Source organism: Protomyctophum bolini (assembly GCF_963924005.1).
Source record: "Protomyctophum bolini genome assembly, chromosome: 16".
Lineage (NCBI taxonomy): Eukaryota > Metazoa > Chordata > Actinopteri > Myctophiformes > Myctophidae > Protomyctophum > Protomyctophum bolini.
The window spans coordinates 33,688,347-33,715,129 of NC_137877.1; the positions used below are offsets into that span (position 1 = coordinate 33,688,347).

The 26,783-nt window shown below is 44.2% G+C and overlaps 1 protein-coding gene across 3 annotated transcripts in view; it reads left to right on the forward strand.

Annotated features, from left to right (window-relative positions):
- The first annotated feature begins 1,234 nt into the window (after positions 1-1,234).
- The window catches only part of bcl9 (BCL9 transcription coactivator), a 35,846-nt gene continuing 10,297 nt past the window's right edge, over positions 1,235-26,783 (forward strand). The window contains exons 1-3 of one of the 3 annotated variants that reach the window (XM_080785465.1): positions 1,235-1,374; positions 3,173-3,339; positions 16,789-17,298. In XM_080785465.1, coding sequence (XP_080641591.1) covers positions 17,003-17,298 — 296 coding nt within the window. In that variant the 5' untranslated portion in view covers positions 1,235-1,374; positions 3,173-3,339; positions 16,789-17,002. Of the gene's footprint in view, positions 1,375-1,448; positions 1,741-3,172; positions 3,340-16,788; positions 17,299-26,783 lie in introns of those variants that run through there. The other 2 variants (XM_080785464.1, XM_080785466.1) reach the window with 2 other exon arrangements.

Below are 26,783 nucleotides of genomic sequence, written 5' to 3' on the forward strand. Positions count from 1 at the left end.
GAGAGAGAGAGAGAGAGAGAGAGAGAGAGAGAGAGAGAGAGATGTGGTCTGTCACTGATCTGTGCTAGCATGCACAAACATGTCCAACATTACCCTGGTCTGCTTGTCAAAAGTCACAAATATGCAGCACCCATGCAGATATTTTGTGTTTATGTCATTTAAAGGCTCCGATGCAACAGATGAGAGGCCTCGGGCCATGGAGAGTTTGATGCAGGGGAGAAGCATGCAAATGAACAAACCCATATGTGAAGTAATGGGAAGAAAATTCCATGTGCTATATGCAAAAAACACATACGGAAAGAAAAGGTTTTTTTCTTAACATGCAGCACTTTTCATGCATACATGTGACACGCATGTGACACATATATAAATATAAATGTCTCAATATGAAGCGTGCTCTCTCTCGCACTCGCACACACACACACACACACACACACACACACACACACAAACCTGACAGTGTATTGGCAATAATAGCTCTGTGTAGTTATGGGTTCACGCTGATTTAGCAATTATTCATGAATAATTTCAGCAAGAAACTAATGGCTCCCACTCCCACATATATAAACACACATATGCACATCTGTACATGCACACAAACATGCACACACGCCACACAGACACTTATCTACAAGCTTATCAGAGTGACAAGAGCCTCAGAGGAAGAGTGAGACATTAAGAACATGCAATGCCAGAGTGGTCCTTCTCAATAATTTATTAAGATACATTTCAAATCCAACTCAAATGTGTAGACTAATAATGGCGAACTGGGGATTGAATTAATGTGCAGCAACCTGCCAATCTTATTAGTTCTGTTGTTTATCCTCACCTCACCGTGAATGTAATTGCACAAACGTCTTGCACATAACATAATAAAGCAGAATTGGGTGGGAAACTTCGTAAGATCTCACCTGTTTGCGCGTTCGTTCGTGCATGATGCGCGTGTTTGTGCGTGCGTGCGCGTGTGGCATGCACCCCGTCCTACACAGGTCCAAGTTTGCCATTTTCATGTATCTAGTTTATTTTGATTGTTTTCTTTTACCTCTCCCCTTTATCGTGTTTACCATTTCACTGGGGAACATTAGTGGCTCTGTGTCTCTCTCCTGTCCGACAGTAACATTCTCACTGGCACACAGACCTGACCTAGAATTGCTACTTAGAATTCGGGCTAAACCAACACGCTGGAACGGGCGGGGGAGACGACAGGAAATCTTGACTGGATGTAATGGAGTAGGACCACTGGAAAGCTCGGGCGAAGGGGGGAGACATATTTCTATTTTATAATGTTAGCCGTGATAATGTTGTGATCTGATAAGTGCACCGCACAGATCCTCCGCCATTGAGAAAAACGGGCATTTACGAAAAACATTCCAGGTAAGTTTTCGGGAGAAAGTGTCGCTGGCACGGCTCCCCTCCTGGCAGCGGTACACGCGGGTCCTCCTCCCGGGGACATCTCACTCCGGTATCCGTTCTTCTCTGCCTCTGTCCCCGAAGGCTGGCTACCAACCCCATCGTGTCTGGCCTGGCAGACAACCGAGCCCGTTTCACCACAATGCCGATTTTTTCCGCGCTACAACAGTGGATTATTATTCAGAATGTTTGCGGAATGGTGTAAAACGCGCGGAGCAATATTGGGGTTTTAACCCATTATACCAGAGGACCGCCCGTGCTTCGTGAAAATGGAAAAGGGATACAATGCAGCATGCATGTTCTACATTCTTCAAGATAATCGGGCCATTGGTATTGTATTTCTTTTCACCAGAAACGCATTTAATATTATTTCTAAACGCGCAGGCAGATTATAGGCCTAGGCTGCTGATTGTGTCGGCCAGCCTCTCATCTACCGAGCGAATTCGGTGGCGATTTAATTGTTACATTGTTACCGGAGCCAACAGAACTTGAAAATGCACAGCATTTGGCGTGGGAGGGGCCATTTTTATTAGACAAAGCCTAAAAATTGTATCTCATTATGTTCTATTTGTGTGCTTTGCGCTGGTCCAACGTCGTCGTTCTTGGGTCTCAGCCGCCGTGAGTGCCTCCCTCTCGGGGAAGACTTTGTTTGCGCTGGCCGAGGCTCCATGAATGCAAGTGCTGAAGTCCTCCCTTCCCCCCAGCTCTCTGGCGAAACAGGAACAACTTCTTTTAGGAAAAAAAGTTCCTGGAGTTTGAAGCGCCATGGAATACTTTGTCCGCCAAGCGTTGTCCAGTGAGGCGCTGAGATTTGAGGGGGATTCTGTGCATTGCTTGTTGTGTTTATCTACAACGGTTTAGCTTTGTAAATACACGTATGAAAACATTTTTTCTGCTGTCTTCTTGTGGAGCCCTGCTTGCGTATCTTGTTCAGTTTTGTGCTGAGTTGCCCTACCAAGGCCATATAAAGAGAGCATTGAACATGTCCAGCCCAAGGCTTTGCCATTGAAGTTAAACTTAAAGTTCTCAATGAGAAACTGGTTTAAAGGTCTTAAATTGCAGTGTAAAATGTTATTCAGAAGTTATCAGAGCCCCTTTACTTCCAACTTCCAACTGGTTTAATTAACCATGAGGCCTAAGCAATTTGTTTTCTTGAGACAAGGCTTTACAAGGACTCTGATTAAAAATCCAATAAATATTTATCTTGTGTCAAAATTAGCCCATACACTATACATTTCAACTGTCCCCCTCCCCTCTATGAATTTGATGTAGCTTGTGCTTCGTTAAGTCAATAGACCTATGAAGTTTTTGTAATTTAACATGTTTGTGTTGACATTATCTTAACAATTTATCATTCATCTCAACATTCTAAAATGACAGTCAAGTCTGTGAAATGCACTGAAAAGGTCTGTTTACTGACCCCACTGCTGTATGCCAGCAAGTTGGTGTTTAGTGGAAGCTGTGCAGGACATGAGGAATCACGAAAACCCTAGATATTATATCATACCCTGTCCCATAGTCCCTTGTGTGTACACGTGTTGATAACTGAGGCATAAATCGATGTTGGGGTAAAGGAAAAAAATGACTATGCTGTTACTGCAGCCCCAAAGGATCTGAGCTTTGCACCGGCTAAATACGCTGGTTATGTGTTTGCTACATGCTGGCCTTGTCAACATGAGGCAGTGAGTGCTTTTCCCTGCCTCTTGCTTGTTTGCGAATCACCGGTTGAACACAGTTCTCTCTCTCTCTTTCCCTCTTCCAGGTGTGAATGATTTGTGGCTGTAGGGTGTCGTGAGTTGACCAGGTTCAGTGCGCAGCCTCCGTGGCTGACTGGGAGGAGTCGAGAGGAGAGCAGACATCAGTGCCCAGGGGACCTGAGGCCTGGTTCTCCATATGAGGCCCTGCTGAAAGGGCAGGGGGGCTTCTGAGGTAACCCGGCTCACTGTCTTACACTTTCTCACACTGTTTCATACCCCCCTCTCTTGTCTTCTCGCTCTCTCTCTCTCTCACACACACACACACACACACACACACACACACACACGAGAGTTCTACACCCCCAGATAAATAAAGCAAGTCACTTGCTTTAATTATCTGCACTGCAAGCATCATTGCAGAAATTCCCAAAATTGCTGGAGTATTTACACTGTTACACTACTATGTCATTTTTAGTCCAAAGTACAGTGCAACAACATGTTTATTGCAGTTTATTCTTCCCACATGTCTTAAATGGCCATACACTGTTATTGTTATTTCATTGTCAAGATGTTCCATAGTCCATGTAGTCTTATTTTGCGTTGAACCATCTTTTGTTTATTTTCCTAATGGCCAACTACGTTTAGTTTTACAATATTGACCATGGCAGGAAGACCTTCTGCCCTGGCCTCATAGACGTAGCCTTGCCACAACTTGATAATACTGGGGAAATAAATAAGTCACTGTCCGTACTTAATATCTATCTCTATATCTTTGACTTTAATATATATATAGAGCTGCATTCTTATGAGAGGGAAGCCCTGAATGGTACAGGGGTTGCCCTGTAACATGACCCCAGTTGATGCTTATGGAAGCGTCTCATGACGAGGCTGCGTTACTTTGGCCCATCAGGGCCATGTTTGGTCTCATCCTTAGATTTGTACATGCTGAGGACATCAACCCGGTCAGGGTGAACTGCCTGAGAACACTATCCACAGTGTTTATTTGTCTGCTATCTAATCCAAAGAGTGTTAACCAAAAACCACAGTGAGGTGAAGCATGGAGGGGAAGTGGATATTGATGTGAAGCGGCAGGGGATTTATTTTCTTCTCCGTGGATTGGCCTCCCTTGTTTCCTTGCATTTGTTTGCTTCATGGGTTTTCTAATTAAAATCGCGCGGCTTACGTTGTGTGTGACATGGTAGGATGAATTTGAGGAGTGGTGTGTGTCCCTTTGCCTCAATGTGGGGAGACAGGGGGGACCCGCCTCCCCAGACACAGATGACACCATGTGTGTCTATCTTGCAGTTGACAGAGATGCTGAAGAGAAAATTGTACTTTGTCAAACGACCATGTCAATTTCGCATGGCAAAAATATATCAACAATTTTTTTCTCCAGTTTATAATACATTGGCTGAGTTGTTTGACAACTATAAAGTATTACTTCTGTGACTTTATCTTTAAAAGTATAAAGTGTAGGTTTGTAAATTGTAAGCTTTTGATAATAACAGATGGGTAGAGAGACTGGTTCAAATTCCCACCTACGATGTTTCTTACTAAAACATCCAGTCAACGCCTACATTTCAATTGTTAAGTTAAGAGCAATTCATTGTTGAATGTGTATTGTGAAATTATTTAGACTTTATGTGCCAAGTGTACAGCCTTCAAAGTGTCATGCAGGTTGTTGGGAAGTTGGGGGTCATTTGGTTTCAGTGCTTATAGTCCCAATGATAATTTTGTATATACTTGAATCTGTAGTTTTCTTAAATGACTGCCTGGCTAAACATTGTCAAATGTGCAACATCTGCAACAATGGTCAAATACTAATTACTGCGGATAAGAAACCTGCCACTAAAGCAAAGAGTGAAGTTTCTAAGTTACTCCCAGACTTCTTGTTTGCCGTCTAGAATCATTGTCTTCTAGAAGCATCTAGAAGCATTGTCTTCTAGAAGCATCTAGAAGCATTGTCTTCTAGAAGCATCTAGAATCATTGTCTTCCCAAATTGTAAACTCACTGCCAATGAATTAGTTAATGCAACAGTAAATCAACTTTCTAAAACAAGATTTAAAAAGTAAATCATTTATCAATTTTACAAAACGTACAAATTTACAGGGCATTTCATTAGGACCTGGTTGGTCTTGACAGAAGACAACCTACAGCTTTTCACCATTTGTACAATGACATTTAAACCCCTCAATACCTAATCAGGGAATATGAGTTTGAAGCTGTCATGGCCGAAAGGTGGTAGAATTCAATAAACAACGTATAGCTGCCACTGGATTTATTGAGTAGTGATACTGCATATTTCCACCTCTAGTGGTGGAGATGGGCAGCTCTTGTCTTTCACATGAATCATACAAAAGCCTGGGGTTCCCCTTAAAACCTCAGACATTCTGTAGCCAGTCTGCAGACCACGTCGTTTGACTGCAAAATGAAGGCAATCAAACAGCATTGTTAAACATCCCGTTGTTCTTGGGATTAGTGGCGTGTCTTGGTGTGTGTGGAGGTTTTGTATTTGCGAGTGAGCAGTGAGTGGGTGGGCTTGTGCCTGGCTGTGGATGTGTCTGGCTGAGTTAGAGCGTACCACTACCTGTCACTCATCTTTCATGTTACTACAATATGATTGACAGTTTTGGAAGAGGCGGACTGCTCCTGCTGGCCTGAAACGGGTCCTTTCAAATGGGTCCGCTCTCCTTCTGGAACCCACAGGCTACGTTGACCTGAGTCACCTCAACTGGCCATGTTAAAGTCACCAACCAAGCTCATGACCTTTCTAGCCAGCACCTAACCGTTAGCCTACTATAATGCACTGTTTTGCCACAATGTCTAGAGGTTGCATAGTAAAATCATTGGTGATAATTGAACTTCTGAGAGTGAAAGAATTGACCCTTAAGGGTCAGACTATGTCCCAAAGGTACCCGGAGAACTCGCCAGTTTACCAACTTGTGATTTAGTGCATTTTTGTTTTACTTCACCTTCATTTAAATTGCATTGAATTACATACTCACCTTTTTATCATCTAGCTGATCATTTAATTGCACAAAATAATTTTTGATCACTTTGGAAATGAACTATAACATCTGTGAGTTTGACATACTACACTGATGAAGACAGCACGTTAGCATAACGATGAAGACATTGATGAAGAATCTTCGCTGCAGCGACTTGGTAAACTGGCTAGTTCTCCGGTATCCGTCCCAAAGACTTGTTTTAGGTGTGATTTGGCTCACTTAATTTGTGTTGTGATGAACTTAACCTGTTCAATGTTTTCTTTAGTTTTTTTGCCAAATGATTCTTGGCAGAGAGCAACAGGTGGGGATTCACATTTTGCGCTTCACTCTACCACATGATGCAACTCAAGTCAAAGGACCTGGTTTGTATTTGAAATAGTTTTGCTATTTACAAGACAGTTTATTTCAACAATAGCCCATGTCCCTTCATACCTTTCCGTGGGGTGTGAGTGGTGTGACCATACCACGGCTTTGGTTGCAGTGTTTGTAGTTTGCCAGTGGAAATGATAAGACTTGTTCAGTCCAAGTCATCGTAATGCCATAGTGTGCATGATTTGTGATTAATTATTAGGATCCATGGTGTTTTGGGCATATGCAAAGTAAACTATGGTGTTTTTGGCCTGACGTTTTGTAGGAGCCCTTTAGCCAGGATTGTCAAAATGGAGATTTCTGTAAAAAAGAAAAAAAGAAAGGAAAAAGAAATTGCCTAATTGCCTAAACTAAAAAAAATCAAGTAACAGTTTCCCAGAGGCAGTGAGTCTTTCTATTATTATACCTATTACATGGTAATATTGCCCACAAGTCGAGGGTTTTAAATTCATTATTTTGTACAAAATGATCAAATATTTGTTGCTATCCTGACAAAAGTCCCTTCTCCCAAATACATCAACAGGCATCCTGATGGCAAACAAGCCTCATTCTCCAATTTACTACCAATGTATCCTGAGTTGTTTTCAGCTAACATACCTGACTTATGTGGTCAATGATTGTTATTGCTTTTCATTGAATTAGGCTACAATATGCTTAACCCATTCTGACCGGGAACCCGTTTTGGTGTTAGCATCATGTTATGCTTTAGCTATTGAAAAATAGCAGATCTACAAGCTCATAGCGCGCCACCGAGTGGCGCGCTACGAGCTTGTAGGTCTGCTATTTTTGAAAAATCGAAGAACGACTGACATTTTTTAGAATCTGATCTCAGGTCAGAATGGGTTAATCAGACCAGTGTGTGTCCAGTGGAAACCTCGTATGAATCTGATCTCAGGTCAGAATGGGTTAACCACTTAAGCACTATTTTATATAATAGTTTGTGTTGAGCGACAGAAGTCACGGTCACGATGTGAGCATTGTCTGTTGTGAGCTTGTAGATCTGATCCGCTATTTTAGATTTTTATTAAATCTTTCGACATTTTATATATCTATTATATATAATGACATAGCCGAAATATGGATGCCAGGTACTTAATATAAGAAGAATAATGGGGAAATAACAGGGGTGTGATGTGTTGTTCTTGTGGAACATTTAACTGTTATTATGCCAGAAGAGAGACGGGCGCTTTGGTCAGCCATTAAACCAATGGTGGATGTGGCAATGTGGCATGTGGGTATTTGTTTGCGTGCGTCTCTTTCTGCCTGTATATTTAATTGGGCAGGTCGTTGCCAGTGTGTTTAAAATTCCACGAGAATGACACACCAGTGTAAACTGGGGTAATTCAGGGACAGACTGGCTCATGTTCCTCCAGGGTGCTAATTTTGGTCCTACGATAAAGCAGAGGAGAAGAGACGGGTGCTTGTGAGTGTATTTTCATTTAAGATGTTATTTTGGTTTAGTGACTTTTAGTTTCGGTACAGCCGCCAGCACGCATCCTGAGTGTTTAACTTTTTAGTTAAACTCACTCAAATGAACCTTGTCAAGTGGTCTTCACTGTGGCAATCTGTGGCAAATTGTTCCTATCATTCTCAGTTGTACCTAATAATTGGGGAAATGGAGGGTGGTTGTGTTCAAGATGTCAAATAATTGGGGAAATGGGGGGTGGTTGTGTTCAAGATGTCAGATTTCTGTCTGTGTTTGTGTTCTCAGCACTCGAGAGGCAAATTATTTTGTTGTGCTCTGATGGAGGCCTTGCACAGCATGGTTTTGTAAAGACCATCGATTCAAACGCTGCTTCATTGACTGAAATATTTTGTCGTCTTTTAGGAGATTTTGTTCTTTATGTCAATAGAGGCAATCGGTTCGTGGACCTTTCTGTGTGCGAGGAGCGAAACACCCCCTTTTCCACTTCACCTCAATGGTCCGCAAAGCCTCTGAACGGGCCGACCGTTGGGATTTCCCACAATGCTTTTAGCCACAGGGAGACGTCCTCACAGCATGAGCAAGGAAGGAATGTGCCCAGAGTGTGGGAGCGACCGTAGGGATCGAGGGAGGGAGTCACGGACCAGAGAACCCGGTCAGGGAAGGGAGGAGAGTGAGGGGTGTGTGTGTGTGTGTGTGTGTGTGTGTTAAGAGCTGTGTGTCTGTTACAACAGTAGTCACTTGAACAACAGATCTACTGCTCACTGCATGATACATGGCAACATCCTCAAGTGTTCATTTAACTCTGGGAGTGTACAAATGTAACCAAATGGGCAATTACGGGTTGATTCGGTTACATTTGTACACTCTCAGAGTTACAAAGGGGTAAATAAACAGAGGATTTTACCGAGTAGCAGCCGGCTGTGGGAAAAATAATAATTCTCTAAGCTTAATCTGCCCCTTCTCTCGCTATGCACATGCACGCCCATTGATAAACCACAGTTGTTGTGTCCGTTAGGCAGAGAGATACTCGTATGTTTTTGTTTTAGGGGTGTTCTTAAAAAGCCTCTTTGTGCCGTAGAGGCGAAGAGTATTGAATGTGTGTTAGCGAGATGCACCCACTTAGACGGGGACAGAGGGCAGGCAGAGGGAGATGGTCTGCAGAATGGAAGGGTGCAGCGTGTGTGAGACAGAGATCAGAGCAAGCCGGACTGCTGAGTGCCAGTCCTGCTGCCAGGGCTGGCCGCCATGCGTGGCACCGTGCCCAGGCTACGCCAGCAGATGTGTCACTAGTGAGTCAGCTATGTGTATGTTTCTGCCCCGTGTGTTTTTTGTGTGCACAGCACGCGCACACACAAATGTCAATGACGGAGAGTAGAGACACGCACACGCACACACACACACACACACACACACACACACATATGCACATACACAGTGAGAAGAGAGTGAATTGTGTAATGGGTTTCCTCTCTCGCTCTCTGTCTTCCCTTCCCTCCCATGGGTATGTCCATGTCGGTATCACACTCCTGTCCTTTTCTCCCGCTTTCATTGCCACCTCCATCATCGTGACGGACACAGAGACGGGCTCTGTCACCGCGACATGATGTGACAAAACGTGACATTACACACATGTCAGCTCCCTGGGGATGGAAGCTCCTCGTCTGCCAGACAGAGGAGCTGAAGAATCGAGGGAGGTGGGAGTGGGCGAGGACTGGAAATGCTGTACCGGGAGAAGAGTGGAGAGGAAGCTGGGAGTGAGCGACGTGAGGGGGTGGAGGAGAGAGAGAGAGAGAGAGATAGATAGAGGAGGTACCAGTGCTCGAAAGACCTGTTAAACTCAGCTGGGTTGGGCCGCAAGTGAAAAAGTGTGTGAGAAAGAGATATGTTGCTTGCTGTTGCACACTGGGAGTAATAGGATTTCTTAGAATGCGGAACAGTTTAAAAGTTCACTGTAAATATTTGACATGGCTCGCTTTCGGGAGTAACAACAGAGCCGAGTCATACTAGCCGTGCGTGTGTGCGTGGGTGTGTATGTGTGTGTGTTGGTATTTGCTACGGTAGATGTATATGTCAAAACGCCTCATCTGTGGCGTCACTGCTCTATCTTTAGCACTACTTGGCATTCCAGGCGTTCTCTGTGTGTGTGTGAGTGCGTGAGTGAGTGTATGCGTGTCATGATAGCTCTCTGCAGGGTGTGGCATATTTGGCCACAACTCTCAGGAAGTCAACTTCAACAGGTGAGTATGCAGGTGTGCCATACCCCGCCAGCAAATCCCCAACAAAGTACTGCATGCACTGTGTTCAGTTTCAGACTGAGATATGATATGGGGTCAATGGGGGTCAGGTTAATCAGAATTGGTAGTGCAGTTAATTGACCCCCAAGAGGTCTGTGGAGCAACATCTTGCCCCATGAAAATTATTTTAGGCTTTAGTTTGTGCCCCTCTCTCCCACTGTTGACTGGCTCTAGCTGCATTGAGAAGATACAAACAGACATCATAGCCTACTACTAAGCCCTACTTAACTGCATTGAAAGGATTCAAATCGGGTAACACCTTTGGTCTATTCAGAAGCAATGACCATCAGTGCACTGCGAGTATGAACAACCCCAGTCAAATTCGTCCGTTCATTTGAACAGAGATGGACAGCGCCGCGTGTGTGTGAGAGAGAACGAGAGAGAGAGAGAGACGGTGTACAGTTTTGTTTGTCAGTGACTAAATGGACAGCTACTGTTTCCTTCACCAGTACTTATTTTGCAAAGCTTCCAAATTGCCTTTCTGATATCTACAGGCTCCATTTGTGGTTAAAACCAACGTATTTTCACAGAGAAGATGTCAGAGTTAAGCTAATGAAATGAGCTAACATGGCTTTAGGGTGGACTGACTAAAGGTAGACCAGCAATTCTAGACCTAACTAGTTTGACACCATGTCATAACCCCTCATCAGTCTGAATGAGGTGCAGTCAAATAATATCAAATATCCCCAGTATGTAAAAAGAGTCAAAGACAATACATTGTTGGTTAACACAATGAGCACCGGGATTTCTTTCAAAAATAGGAGCTCAGGGTGCCGGGGAGATATGGCAGCTCTGTTTTGATATCAATGAAAAAGCGCTAGGACCTGTGTACACGTCCTCTGGATCCATCAGTTGTACTTCATATGAAGTTTCCACACGTCCTACGTTCTGAATGTAAATAAGGGATCATACTATTATTATTATTTAAAACCAATAAACCTCTGTCTGTCTGTCCTTCCTTCTGTCTGAACGCTTTCCGCCTCTGTGGGTTCAGTAATTCATCTGAAGTCTATTTTGCACTTTTCCAAATTCTATTCATGAGTGGTTGTATATCCCGCAATTTGGGCTATGGGACAGCTATGGCACCCATCATTGTCATGGTTACAGCCCCCCATGCTATGGGACGAATGAATCAAACTGCACACGGGCACTGTAAAGACACAGACAAAGCTGCAAACTATATATAATTTAATTTGCACCCCGTGTCCACAGACACACACACTGCGTTTTAGGAGCGGGAGGGTGCTTTGGAGATCATCTTTACGCGAATCACTATCTAATCCGCCGACGGGTCTCGCATGCGTGCATGTCTACGGTAATAGAGCATCGCAGTCCCTCCCCCTTTCAGAACGACGAGTGGCCCAGGAAATTAATCCAATGCATTTTTCCCATAGACATTTCAAAACGTATTTATTTAAAGACCTTTTAAGCGTCGTACGAAGCCAACTCTTGTCGTGACAAATCATGACAGCACACACAATATTTTGGACCAAACAAATAATTATAAAAAAGAAACAAAAAAAAGTGTTGTAACCTGCCGTTTTCTTCTACTTTTAATTCTTTGTTTGGCCCAAAATGTTTTGTTTGTTGTCATGATTTGTCACGACAAGAGTTGGCTTTGTCCGTAAACGTCTTTAAATAATTACTTTCTGATAAGTCTATGAGGAAAATGAACGGGGATTTCTTTTCGGGTCTCTCGAGGGGGCGGGACTGCGACGCTCTATACAGGTTGTGTTATAGTACACATGGCTTCGCTCAAACAGTTAAAACAGGTGTGTGTGTGTGTGTGTGTGTGTGTTCGCTGTGCCTCTACAACACGGCCACGGGACGCACTCGTGCGCACTGCGCATGTGTGTTAGAACTGTTGGAACATGTGTGTGTGTGTGTTAGAAGTTACTTTCAATCCACAGCGCATAACCCACACTGCACATATTTTGGGTGCTCAGATCCCCAGTCGAGCATGGACTAGTGTAACTATAAAGACAATGAATCAAAATTTAATTCTTGAAAAAGAAAACAAACTATGAAAATGTTGGACTTTAAAGCCTGATGTGTATATACTTACTTAAGCGCTCAAGTATGAATTAAACATGAGGCTAGACCAACTCATGAAATGACGAGGCTGTATTTCTATCAGTCAGTTATTGTCAATTATTATGTACTAAAATCTTGCCGTCTAACGCCGCACAGTCCGAGTTGTTCTTTCTCCGTGCCACGTTCTTGTGTCTTTGGCCACTGACCGTGTTTTCTGTGCTGGGCAGGTTGTGTGTTGTTGTTTAACTTGTTTCCCTGTGAATGTTGTGTGTCCGCTGTTCTCCTCTATTCTTGGGCCAGCGCATCACGGAAAGGGAAACCACAGAGCTGAATTGAAAACGCAGGGGTCGGGTCGGTGACGTCTCGTGGCTGCGGAGCACGGGCATTGGCGGTGCCTAAGCATGCTGGTTCCTAATGTGGAGCCCTTGGATGGAGACTACCGTATATGTGTAATTAGATTAGAATTGCTACATGCAACTTGTGTGTTTGTGTAAGGAGATAGAAAGGCCCTTCTGTTTTGCGAGAGCTCCCATGTTGCATAGAGACCATGCTGGTGCATCGCAAGCCGGCTGTGTGTCTGGGCATTGTCTTGCAGAAAAACACAGAGCGGGGATGGAAAACCGTGCTTTGGATATTGCACTAGACAAATAGTGGGTTAAAAATAATTTCTCGAGATGGAGGCCGAGCAGACGGCGAGTGAGCGGGGAAGCGAGCGGGAGAGGGAGAGCTATACTCTGTTGTGGCTGAGCTGCAAAATGGGATTTGCATAAATAAGGCTGAAACTTCAGCAGGCCCTTTACAGCCAACAGCAGGGCTAAGAGCAGGGAGGAGAGTATTTTGTGCATCTGCGTGTGTGTGTGTGCGCGTGCACTGGCATCTGTTTTTCCTTCTTTTTTTTTTGTCAAGCCAAGGTTTGTCTTACAGTGTTTGTGGCTTATTGGGAGGTGGAAGTTTCAAACTAGCAAAGTATCTTCGCAGCAAGGTCAGGGTTTCTCTCCTCCTGATGATCCCATACCTCCTAAGACACTCCACTGGCTTAACCCATTTTGACCTGAGATCAGATTCTAAAAATGTCTTCTACATCCTGACAGTTTTCTGAAAAAGCTATGTTTCTATGTCAGTCGTCAGTCATTTTTCAAAAATACCTACAAGCTCGTAGCGTGCCACCGCTATGAGCTTGTAGATCTGCTATTTTTCAATAGCTAAAGCATAACATAATGCTAACACCAAAAGGGGTTCCCGCCCAAAGCCTCCGTCTCCCCCATAAGAGTCTCTTTAGAAGGCTTTTGGGTGACGTAGAACCCAGGGAAGGTTCTGTTCTCTGCAGGCTGCCTTGACTGTTACATAAGCATGAGGCAAAGTGCCTCCCTCCCAGTACCACCCGTGTTGGAAAACCCAAATCTAATTGAATTGAACTATTTCCCCCCTCGTTTCATGTGGAGACCCATATTTATATCACAGGCAAAATACTCATTTTCAGCGTCTCATTATGCGGCTTTTCCATTAACTTGGGCGAGCGAGCTGCAGCGCCTAATGTTTGGTGTGATAGACAGCGCTGGCTCTTTTAATGGAGGTGGAGAGAGAACTCTGTGTGTGTGTGTGTGTGTGTGTGTGTGTGTGTGTGTGTGTGTCAGCAAGCTCCGTAATTAGTGGGTGATTGACAGGTCCCACTGTTTGTATGTGTGCTCACACATGCACACAATACATGAGTTTGTAACTTTGTACAGTATCGCCTATGCTGTGATGGTATACATTTGGCTGAATCCACTTGAGGGCCTAAAGGCTAGTTAACTAGGAGCTAAATGGACTATGTAGCTGATACTGAAACATTAGAGCTACTTTTAACTAGTAGCTAAGTATATTTCACATGGGATTGTGTATTTTTGTTTGGTTGTGTACTTATTCTTCTGTGTATCACATTCATCATTCACCATTTTTGTATGGTCAGTGTGTCTTATCTGTGTATCCTCTTCGTCTGGTGGTCTTTGCCAGTATTCTTCCATCTTGAGTAGAAAGCGTGATGGCTAATACATGTGGTGTATTGTGGTGGACGTGTTGCTTGCCAGAAATCTTATATTTTTGGGGAGCCATAGCCATACATACGATAAAATAGTTGGCTTAGTCACTGAGATGTTTATTCAGTTGCTTTACTGGCAGCATCATTTTGACTTAAGTGGATCCTCATCAGTACTGAACGTATTTTTCCACCTTCCACATTCCCCATTTCGCCCTTTGTTCTCCGTCTTTTCTTCTGCAGTTGAATCTGGATGATTAGCCAACAACGCAACACTCTGAAAGCAACGTGTCCCCAATAATCTTATTCACGTTCATGTTCAGTGTTTATTTTTTATTTGTTTTGACGCATGTGTGCAACTGAACAGTATCAAAATGCTATACATGCCCTGTTTATACTTTTGTACACTGTACACTAACTGGCCAGTGCACAAGCTATTATGCATCGAAGTGTGACTTAGGAGCTTGTAGGTCTGCTGTTTTGGAAATGTTAAAAAACAAATCTAGATAGTTTTTTCACCTGTAATGAAGATAAGCGACACCAGGTTGAATGTGGTTGTGGTTAAGTCTGTCTGTGGGTTGGGTTCCATAAATATTTAACCAATGACAAGTTTTCGGCCACAACATGGTATGCCCTTTACATGGCAAATTGAACCACAGATCATTTCAGACCACATGCTCTGTACCTTTTCGTAGTTATTATTTTGCCTTTATTCCGGATAGTGTAGAGACACAATGGGACACAATGGGCAGAGAGAGGATAGAAATGAAAGACAATGCAGAACAGTCTAATTCAAACTCAGGTCTTCACAATTTCAAGGTGCATAATAATATCTGGGACTTAGGGCCGATTCATACTCCTATTTTAGAGCCGAATAAAAGTCGGTTCGGCGCTGTAGAGCCTACAATGTGTCGTCATTAGAGGTTCGGGGGGGGGGGCAGGTACCGTCCTAAAGTCGGCTCTTCGGTGCTACTGAGAATTTCTGACGAGCCGAAACTAGCAGTAAGATAGGAGTATGAATCGGCCCTTATATAGCACTTTTCTTAATACTCTAAAGACGCTTTACATGTGTGGGGGCCAGGGGGGGGAACATAAAAGGACAACTTTATTGGAAAATAAGTAAAATAAGAATAAAAACCAATAAAAACAGTACATGTAACAGCGCAGTAGAAAACATTTAAAAAACAAGTCGCTAAAAAGCATAAACTAAGGTTTCGGAAGGAGAACAGGCGAACAAGCGAGACGCCAGCGTCCTCTCACATCCGGGGACCAAGGCCTATACTATTATACTGTAGTGTAGGCCTACGGTATAGCATATGGTATATGGTCATATAGCTGGTCTTTGCACTAACCAGTTGAGCAACTAGGCACCCCATGCTCTGTGGGGTTGCTCTGAAATACAAAGTAATTTCAGTGCTGTTTCAGCATCCACGTTTCTTATTTCCAAAAACTTATTTCCAAAAACTTCAATAATAAAAAGAATTAAGCCTGAGTGCTGTGCACCCAAGTCTATCACTTCGGTGCACAGCACATGGTTCCATATTGACCATAGTGCCCAATAATCGGCTAGGTGTGAATTAGGTTATCCTGTGTAGACCGTTTCCAAAACATTTCAGTTCGAGACCCAAGCTTATGAAAATAAAATAGTCAACAATAATCAGCACAGAAGACACTATGAATTAACCACTTGAGCGGCAGCCCTATTTTATCGTGAAACTAGCCAATCTACAAGCTCGCAAGTCCTTTTTCTGAAAGAAATATTGTAGGAAACGCCAAAAAAAAAGAAAGAAAAGAAAAACCAGTCACCAATACAAATGACCCTAAAAATGGTCCACTGCCAGAGTCCGACCCACTGTTGAAACACGGGGAAACACTCTTAGACCAGTGAGAGATGAGCTCCACTGCTATTGCTATCATAGTTGGAGTTTGTGTGTATTCGCCTGGTTCCCAGCAGCCCATGCAACCCCCACCTCCCAGGGGAACTCTGGAGCCAGTTACAACGTTAGAGCGTTTTGGAGGCGCTCCTAAATATTTTCAGGATGACAATATAAATCTGACTGACTTGTGCAGCTCTCTCAGACAGGATTCTCATGCAATTACCAGGGGAGCATGTTGTGTGTACTGTGTAGTACCACACACACACACACACACACACACACACACACACACACACGGAGAGAGAGAGAGAGCTTGTTTCCTCTTAATGCTTCTTCAATGTAGTTTTGATAATGTTCAACTAACTGCGTGCGCACACATACCGTTCACCCAAAGCTTGTTTCACGATTGCCATGCTTCTTGTACGCTTCTTCAATGTAGTTTTGATCATTCTTGCCTAGCTACACTGCAAAATCAAGAGTGTAAGCCTTGAGGCATTAAATTATCCTTACAGGTCCGTTTTTACACCCTCAAAGAGTTACTTGAACACTCTGTATTTTACATTGAGGGACCATACCATACTACTGTTTGGACACATGCCTTGTGAGCTTTGTTATATTAACGGATGGTTATTCTCTGTCTTTTCTCTCCTCTCAACAGGGTGCCCAAGGGCTTTAAAAGCCTTGGGGAAGCTTCACCAATAACGCACCGATCAAACAAAAAAAGACTCCTTTCCTATTGCTCTTTTCACTTACCTACACATTCTCTTTCTCTCTTGCACACGCACGCACACACACACACACACACACACACACACACACACACACACACTTGCGCGCACACACCCACACACACAGACAAGGACATAGAGAGAATGTTGGAGGTCCAAGAGGAGAGGCCAGCGGCGGGAGCGGGAGCAGCAGCGACACACTTCAACAAGAAGGAGCGAGGGAAGAAGGAACGAGACGAGGCCAAGGACGGACGGGCCAACCTTGGGAATATCGGGAATCCCGCCACCGGCGCGGGCTCCAGGAACGTACGAGCCAAGGCGCCGCTCGCACACACGGGCAGCCCGCACCAGCTCATCACTCCACCCTGCTCTGTGGTGCTGGGAGCTCCATCCATGCACTCCACCAGACTGAAGAACTCCCCATCCGCCAACACACAGAGGTGAGTTTATTCATTCCACCACAGTCGGATTGTACAACCTCACGTTGTGATTGGCCGAGAGGCATTCTAATTGGTGGTCGACTGATGCAGTATGGGTTTTAACTTTTTCCAGTAATGTCGATTTGTACGGACCTGGGCAGCTGATGGCTGACACTGTTGTACAGTATATCATTCAGATAGTTGATTTGTTTTGAGGTGAGAGTAGAGCTTTATCAGTCCTGTCTTCATCAGCTGACAGCAGGTGTCTCTGCCCACTTGAGAATAGTTCTGCTAGCTGGCTATTGATGCTGTGCTACTGCTGGCTAGCTTTGCACTGGCATGATCATGCATCACGTGAGTGCCAATGATGAAGAAAATGTAAATTGTAAATGTTCATGTAATGTGCAGCAGACCACAGGCAGCAGACCACAAGGCTCACTTGCGTACTGTCCCACAACCATGCCAAATGACAAATCTGATAAATGTTTTATGAGCCTGGCTCGTCAGGAGTTGGTATGTGGCCTGGGGACGCCCATAAAATAGTCTTTTGAGCCTTGTAAGTTAAGGCCAACACACACCGGCTCCGTCCGATGCGGCGCGACGCGTTGCCGCGCGGCACCGCCTGGAAAATAGAACTGGTTCTATCGGCGCGCCAGGCGAGGCGCCAGCGCGTGTCGGACGGCGCCGGTGTGCGATAGGTTTATTGAAAAGAATGGAGGCGGCTGTTTTGACGCGCGACAGTCGCAGACGGTGTGTGATGGGCTTTAGTTTAGCTGGTTGATAGCTTGCTAGCGACGTGCAATTCCAAACTAATGTTATTTGCATTTTCTCAATAACAGAAGACGTAATCTAATTCTATTGTGTGATATTAAGACTTAAGAGCCATTTGACGTAATGTCCAACTGCGTTTCTCTCTCTCTCCCTGTTACGTGCTCCCTCTCACTCTTCCATCTGCTGTCCCTCTACACGGCACTGTCACTGCTCTGTGCCGTGAGTGTCCATTATGTGGGGTGGATAGCTTGTACTCGAGTGACTACTTCCAAGCTATTGTCCCATATGCTGGGCGAATTGCCTCCTCTCCATTGGCTACGGAAGGCAGCGTATTCTACAATCCGAAATACTGTACACAGCAGCAACAAAAAGTAATCAACAGAACAGATCAATGTAGACCAGCGGCACCCCCACCAGTAGCCATGTCTGCTCATTATAAGCGATTTTGGGCTTGTCTTTCTGTAATGTTGCTTGAAATATTGGCAGTTGTGGGTTGAGTTTTGTTAAGGGTTTTTTCCTAAAGTGTAGTTGTTTATTTGGGCTTCCTACCTAATGTTTAAACCATTGGTTCTCAAACATATTCAAGTCAAGGGTGTATTTGGTGCAAAGCAGATATACAAGCTCACAACACGCCGCAATCTTAATCTGCTATTTTCAAATAGCCAATAGTGCTCATCTTTTTAGGCTTGTTTTCATAGACCTCGTTCCTTATTTCTCTCACAACACAAAACAAAAGGCATGTATTGTACACACATCTCAGAACTTCTTGAAATTCATCATGAGAGATTGCCATGCCTCTGCAAAACAAGCTTATTGCTTGATTTGCTTAATGTTATGGTTCTGTTAACATTGGACCCTAAACATAAATGATAACAGTTCTACCAAAGAGAAAATGAAGCCCTGCCAATAAATCAGCACAGAAGAATTAGCAACGTGGTATTGAGGAGCGCATATTTTGTTTTTGTAAACATTTCAGCCAAGAAATGGGAGCCTTCTGAGAGCTTCCTGAGCAAAGTTAATTACCTAAAAATTTCAAAAACGTCTAGGCCGACCTCCGTGTGACGCGTGTGTTACATTATACCATATAATAAAAGCAGGCCACAATAACAAATGAAAACCCTTATTACCAAGGGTGGGTGTGTGTGTGTCTGTCTGTCAGCGTGGTGGTGTTCCAGTTTCTTTCTTTTTTTTTGTATACGTTTATTTAACCGGGACAATAAAAGTTTGTAAAAACATGAAACCGTTGTGTTGTACATAGCCAAGGCTAATTTGCAACCCCAGTCCCTGGTTAGGCCTTTCTATACAAATTTGAACTACCTATACTAAAAAACTATCGTTTACAGTATGCATCTAATATAATAATATAGATAGGAGTAGGTGAGCCGTCTGACTGTTATCTTATACATGAGTCATGATCGTGTTCAAGCGAAGCGCCGTACGCAGAAACGGTATGTGCAGAAACGCCCAATGTGGTACATTTCCCCAATGTTGCCAGGAAAACGTTCCTCTGTTCCACAGCACCAACTTCAAGTATTGTAGAATTGTAGAATGGCAAAATCACAAGGGGGAGCACTAACATTCCACGGCAGCCACTCCGACGAGGCTGCATGCAGATGTGTCTGCAGAATTGTTCTCGTTTATCGAGCTCATGAGCTAATCGACCGCTCTGAGCGATTGATCAGTGGACCCTGCCGATCACTCTGAACATATCCACCGTGTTTCCAATACCTAACGGCAGCTGTGGCACTGGTGTGCTGATATTGGCACACCAGTGCCAATATATAGGTACAGCACTCTCTTGTAGTATTTCTTAATTTTAATTGTGAATTTTAATGGCGAGCAGCTTGCAGGTGGTTTCTGTAGCCATTTCTGTGTATTTCCAGGTTTCTGGGTAGAAAATAAATATTTGGCAACTCATGTTTGCTTATATGTGTTCGATTTCTGCGACGTGATGTATGCATATCTAATTAATATTTAGTTTGGTTTATATCGATTTGAATTATGGGGGCGTGGTTTCCCTGTTCTTTCATTGTTGACGAGAAACCATAGAGAGACTCTGTCAGCAGACCAGAAAGGCTTGAACAACAGCAGACGCATCAAGTTTCCTGGTTTTCTGAACAGTGAACAACAACACACATCTACCTATGTGTCTACCTAGCTACCTATGTGTCTACCTACCTATGTGTCTACCTACCTGTGGCCATGAGCACGAGTATATGAATTATTAGTACCAGTAGGGCCGCCAGAAACAGAGAGGGATAGTGCTGCTAATATGAGAGAGAGAGAGAGAGAGGGGTGGGGGGATCAATCTAGCAGTCCTAGCCAACAAATGTTCCTCACAGCACGGATACTGATCTCTGGTGCCTTGTTTGTAAACGACGTATATGTTTTAGGGGTAAATATTCCATGAAGTTACGGAATCTGTATTCTTTTTACACCTGCAACAGCTAGTTTTAATTTTTGTTTTCAGAATTTGCATTGCCTATAGGCTGCAGCAGCACCCCCTGTTACCTCATGGCCTAGCTGACGCACCCCCCAACGCTCAGTCTCGTTGTATTTGGCCGAAAATGATAATAATTTTAATATTATTATGACAAGTAATCAGAGATACATGCAGCTGTTGTATACTCCCACAGCTGCTCTATACATCTCCTTACAACAGTGTTTACTGGATTTTGCTGTTTGTGTTAAATAACACCGTAAAACCACCATTACCCTTTTCATGTCATGCACCACAGTTTGGGAACCCCTGGCCTAGGGCCTAGGCTAGGTGGTCAGCTGTATGTGGCGTTGATTCAGAATATGTTTCTTTCATTATTGAATTCTGATAAAATAAATTAGCTGAGGATTACTGTGATTATGGTAATTCAATTTTTCTTAATCGATTATATAACAAAAAACATTGCATGGATGCACCCGGGACGTATCCTCAGTGATGTATCCCAAAGTCGTCAGGGTTTCGGGTCTCTCGAACATATATTATTCCTAGAGATATACCTATAGATTCATTGTTAACGTGGATCTGTTGATGTAGACATTATTTTGGTTGCTCAGAGATGCAAACTGTCACTTGTATGGTTTCTTACAAGTCAGGCTAATAGGAGCATAACAGTGAGTGTGTTTATATGGACCCTATTCTACCTATATTCAGAATGAAATCAATCGGAAATAAAAGTCTCATGTAAACATGTAAATTGGAAGAGACTATTCCGGTCTGATGGTGAAGGAATGGTTGAAAGGGGTCGTATAAAACCTTTTGATATTCAGATCAACGGGGAAATATCGGCATGCATAAAGCACTTATTACGATCGTTTCTCTCTGGTGGTTTCTGTTTGAAGTGAATTTAACATTAAAGGACGACTATCTTTATATAATACTAGACTGGTGCCCGGCTGTGTGTCGGATTTGAAGTCGGTGGGGCGAAGGGTTCTCAAGTTACATTGATTACAGACGTACATATGGAATTCTGTGTCAGGCATGCTCAAATATGGAGTGTTGTGATGTCAAAACAGGCCGGCTCAATATATGGAGCCTGGGCAGGGGCCTTGTCCAGAGCCCGGGCAGAGGCCTTTTTTGGAGGTTCTGGACAACCGTGGCTCCGACCGACTCGACACCGGGCACTGCACTCCCTGAGAACGCGTGTGTCGAATTTGAAGTCGGTGGGCGCGAACGGTTCTCAAGTTACGTGCATTACAGACGTAATTTTACCTGGAGTTCATAGATGGTGTGTACTGAAGAAGAAAGCAAGAGCAAGCACTGTTGGCACTCAGTAATTCCATGTAATAGTGTAACGGGTGCACGGTTCTGGAAGATACAGACTGTAGAAGGGAATACCAGCACTCAACGTTATATCCTTTAGGATTCTTTTTTTTATTCGATGGAGTGCACTGGACACATTGTTGAGGGTACGGAACACAAACGCTTGGTATAAATCCATAGTTCTTCTACGAATCTGATAACTATTTGTGGGGGATAATGTCGTAATGTGTCGGCATGGAAGCCTGGTTTCTATTTGGAATGTAAATCGTGCCAGAGCCTGCCTAATCCACAACTTCATCTGGTCATTTCCACACACACTCCTGCAGGGGTGGGCACTGGGCACCCACCAGACCAGACCCTTTCTCTCTAGACCCGACCAGATATGCAACTTGACAAAAAAGCTAATTGACCCCCAAGGAGGACAATTTTACAATAATTGAAATCTCCGCAATACAATGATTGTGTTTTTTTTCTTCCTTTTTAATAAACAATTAAATTATGTGTTTCTCTCTGCCTATCTAAGCTTCCATGTGCAATAGCTGGTTGGAATCCACTCTTATTACCTTTGGGCATGTTGATGCTACCTACAGCAAGGGTTGTGGTGTGTGTGTGTGTGTGTGTGTGTGTGTGTGTGTGTGTGTGCGTGTGTGTGCGCGCGGCCGGCCAGTAGTGAAATGCAATACAGACAGTGAGCTGTATAGTGGGCATGGAGCCATGTCAATCTGGCCAGCCACGCTGCTTACCGTGCAAGTGTTGGGTCAGGTGGGGCACAGATCTAAGATCAGCTACTACAATTAACGCTTCCAGTTTGGAAGGTACTGCTGTGTGTTCCTGGGCTGTCCTGAGGTCAGGGAGTACACTGGTGTTTGGATGTTCTCCCTGCTGACTCATGGCTCTGGAGTCTCTGGAAATGAATGCCTGGACTGCCAAATCCTGGTCTTGCCTTCGTGTGTGTGTGTGTGTGTGTGTGTGCGCGTGTGTGTGTGTGTGTGTGTGTGTGTGTGTGTGTGTGTGTGTGACACACATGTGTTAGTCTGTGGTTGTGCTCTGTGGACATGTTGGCATGCACCTCATTCTAGTTGTGCGTACACACAGGGAAGTGTTTGTCAAAGAGAGAGGGAGAGAGATTAGGGTGTGGTTTGGGGAGTTCTGTGTATGTGTCCCGTTTGCCTCAACTGAACTGCTTTTATAGTCAGTAAACAGCAGTCCACTGTCAGTGGCCCACGTCTCTGCTGTCACTGGTCTGCTGCTTTTTAGTAATCTGTGCAGGAGGAGGTTTTCCTCGAAACTCGACATAGTCCCAAGTGTCCATGTCCTCTTGTACACAGACATCCATCTAGACAAACTGATGTATGTCAAGGCGGGAGTGGAGCATTGTTTCTGGGGGATGGAGAGAGAGAGAATGCGACAGCCGACAGTGAGAGAAGAACATGAGTCATTCTTCTCTGGTTTTCATTCCCCAACCCCCCCCTCCCCCCCGTGGTAATGAAGGGGGGATGCATGGGCTTGTCTATGGTTAGCCAGCAGCCTGACTCAATCCCCCCTACCTCGTGGTGGGGAACTAGCTACCCCCAATCCCCGGCCTGTGGCCTCTTTACCTGAAATGCTCCATCAAAGTCAGCTTTTTGTTTGTCACAAAAAATACAGCCCTCTTTTCACTTGACATTAAGACCTGATGACCTCATTCTACAAATGTCTTTAAATCCTAACGGTTTGAACTGTGAAGTGAGGGACGCTCTTATCATCGTACATCGCCTCAAATTATTTCATGTCAAGGTTTCTTCCTTATGGTTAATAGTTTAATATGCATCTCACGTATGCATCGGACTCCAATTGGATGGATGGCATCTGACTACATAAAAATGTAAATTAAAGCTCTGCACAGGCCCAAAGCCCCTAGCCTGGCTAATAAGCCAGACTCAAATCACACTGTCGTGTGGTATTTGAGTCTGGAGATGCTGTGTATGGATCTTGTTTCCCGGGGGGGCGGGTTCAAACATTTTCTCTTTGACGCAATTGGTCAGAGCTACTGTCAGTCAAAGGTCTCAAGCATTGAACGTCACTGTACCAAAGGCAAAGCCCGCCCATATTGCATACCGTGTCCCGATTGGCCACACCAGTTCTTTGGTGTAGGAAATGGGCGTACAATTGAGCCTCTCCAGACCGTAATCCGCCGGCAGGCAATTATTCTTTTGCCAACGGCTGATTCGGTCTGGCTTATTAGCCAGGCTACAAAGCCCCGGCCGTGGCCCGTGATGTTCGAGCCCAGCCCAACAAGGGTCTGCAATTTATTTGCTCAAGCCTTTCTCGGGAACCGACGTCAAATGAATTGAATCTGTCTCTGACGTGGGCTTTCTCTGATGCACACAGTGCACAATTTGCATGTATTCTCTGATACTGTACATGTAAACACAGACAAAACACACATGATGATCAGGGGTTGACACTAAGGTCTCAGAGGCACTTACTTGCCTGTCGGGCAAGTGCAGGTCATGTTCTACTTTCCCTCAGCTCATGGCCACTTGCCCCCAAAATATATCGTACGTTTTGCATTACTGTTCATTTTACCTTATTTTTGAGGGGCTCTAGCCCCTCCTATATTCAGGTTTAATGTTTGTTTTTCCTTAGACCAACATTAAAAGAGGCTGGGAGAGAGGCAGGGAGAGAGATAGAAAGCGGGGGGAAGACGTGGAGGAGGAACGCAATGACGACGTTTAAGACAGATGTATCTCATGTTGTGTTTATAGCGAACTAAGACGGTTGTATCCCCACTCAAAATGCACGCTTGCCCGACCGGGCCACCCGGTAGCAACCTTCACCTGCCCAACCATTCTTTTACTTGCCCCGGGTAACTGTTGGTGTCAAGCCCTGTCACATGGCACACATACGCTCCGAGAGGTAATCTTGTTTTATTAAACATAAGAACTACAAGTGCCACCAACTAATGCTCATAATAGGCCACAGACTACAGAGTCCTGACTTTCCATTTTTAGACACAAGAGCAGCATGCCATGGCATGCAGTAGTAGAGAATAAAGGAAGAAGTTACAGCAGCAAAGTAATTCATGTTTTATGGTCTACCTTGGTTTCTTTGGTTGAATTGTGTACATTTCAAATTATCTCCCCAAACATTATATATATTTTAACAATGTAGGTCTGTCGGGTCACGGGTGTAAACCTCATATGTCAAACAAACTTTTACTTTTCAGAAGTCAAATAAAAAATTGCAGATCTGCTGTTTTTGTGTGGCGCTGTAGTAGTAGGACGTTCATTTACGAAAAAACACAAAGTTACAATAGAGACGTCTCTGCCTGACAACATTATATTAACTCGCTAGGTGGTAGCGAGGTGAGGTGGGGGCTGTTGTTGTGAGGACATTGATCGTTAGCCGTAAGCTCATACCCCTTAGCTCTCGTCGTTACATGTCCTTAGCGATGCGAGACAAAGTCAAAATGATTTACGGTCGTCGGGATGTGCGACAGCTCACCATGGACGGCGCTCGAAGCTTTAGAGATACAAGTCTTTGAAAATCCTGTTTATAATGGAGGCTCAATGGAGCTGGATTTAAAAATCCCATTGCTGGTGAGGACGGAGGCTCTCCATATCAACCGGAGCAATGCTAAAAGGTAAATTGACGGTCGCCACTTTCATATATGGATTATATGGGGGGGGGGTACGAACATGTACGTAGGTGGCACCTTTAGTACCCTATCCTAGAGGGTATGATTATAATCGTAGAAAGCAGAGCATTCACTGTTCATTTTGCCTGGTGAGCGCTGTGCGTCACAATCACATTCTCACTCCCAACTTCATGCTTCAGAGACTAACGTAAGCTAACTCTGTAGTTCTCAAACCTTTTTAAGTCAAGGACTCCAAATGGATATGTATTTGGCAGCGGACCCCGTTTAAAATGTGTTGTGCCAGGGACCCCCAGAAGAGAAGATTTATGGAAAGTTTCCAAACATTTAAAAACAATAGCAGATGTACAAGATGTGCTATCTTTGCCATTTGCTGGGGACCCCCTGGAACAGACACTGGGGGGTCCCTGGGCTCCATGACTGATGTTAAAATGGTAACAATAAAACTGTCACTTTAACTGTTACAATTATCACACGACAGACAGACAGCGAGAAAGAGACACAGACACAGACACACACACACCTTGCTAGTGAGAAGTTCGAGACATCGCCCACTTCGTTTTCTACGTGCAGTGCTGCTGTTAAAAATATTCTGCTCTTGTCTTCCACACTTTTATACTCTCATTTCTCCCATTTCCACACACGCACATATTAACTGTATATATATGAAGCTTTCGGGTGTGCCAGTACAGTACAGTAGAGGGACCCCCACACGGTAACTCTGTCATTTCTTAACCGTTTCGGATGCTGGGCGGCTCGCCGGAATCGGGCCGGCACCCTGGGTGCGTTCATGTGGGTCTGGAACTTCCACCCACACACGGAGTTGCACCACTCACTTCACACGGGTGTGTGTACCACCAGAGGGGGCCTCATGTACCACAATAAGTGATCTAACTAATGTAACATGGACCCATTGAACTCCTCTCCTTTCATTGTCAATGAAATGAAGACGTTCACACTTGTAGTGTAAATGCACCGCGAGACGGGACAGATTGTGATCTGATCACTTTGAGGCACATGGTGACATTGGGCACAAGTGTAAATACATGTTATGCTAACCTGGTGAGTCCCACGTGCAGACAGCCAGGTCAGTCTTTAGGGTTATTTATACCGTACAGTCATACACGATACCTACCTACTATGCCTCTATTTATATCTACTGATGGCTTATGCACATACCTGACCCGCCTGCAGTTGGTGCAGAGGTACAGCTTGGATGTCAAGTCTTCTTTTATAACGTCTTTTATATTGTTTTACTATTTTAATTAGTGTTACGTTACCAAATAATTCTGTACTTGCTCTACACTTGACCAGTATGTTGGTTCCGTCCCTACTGCA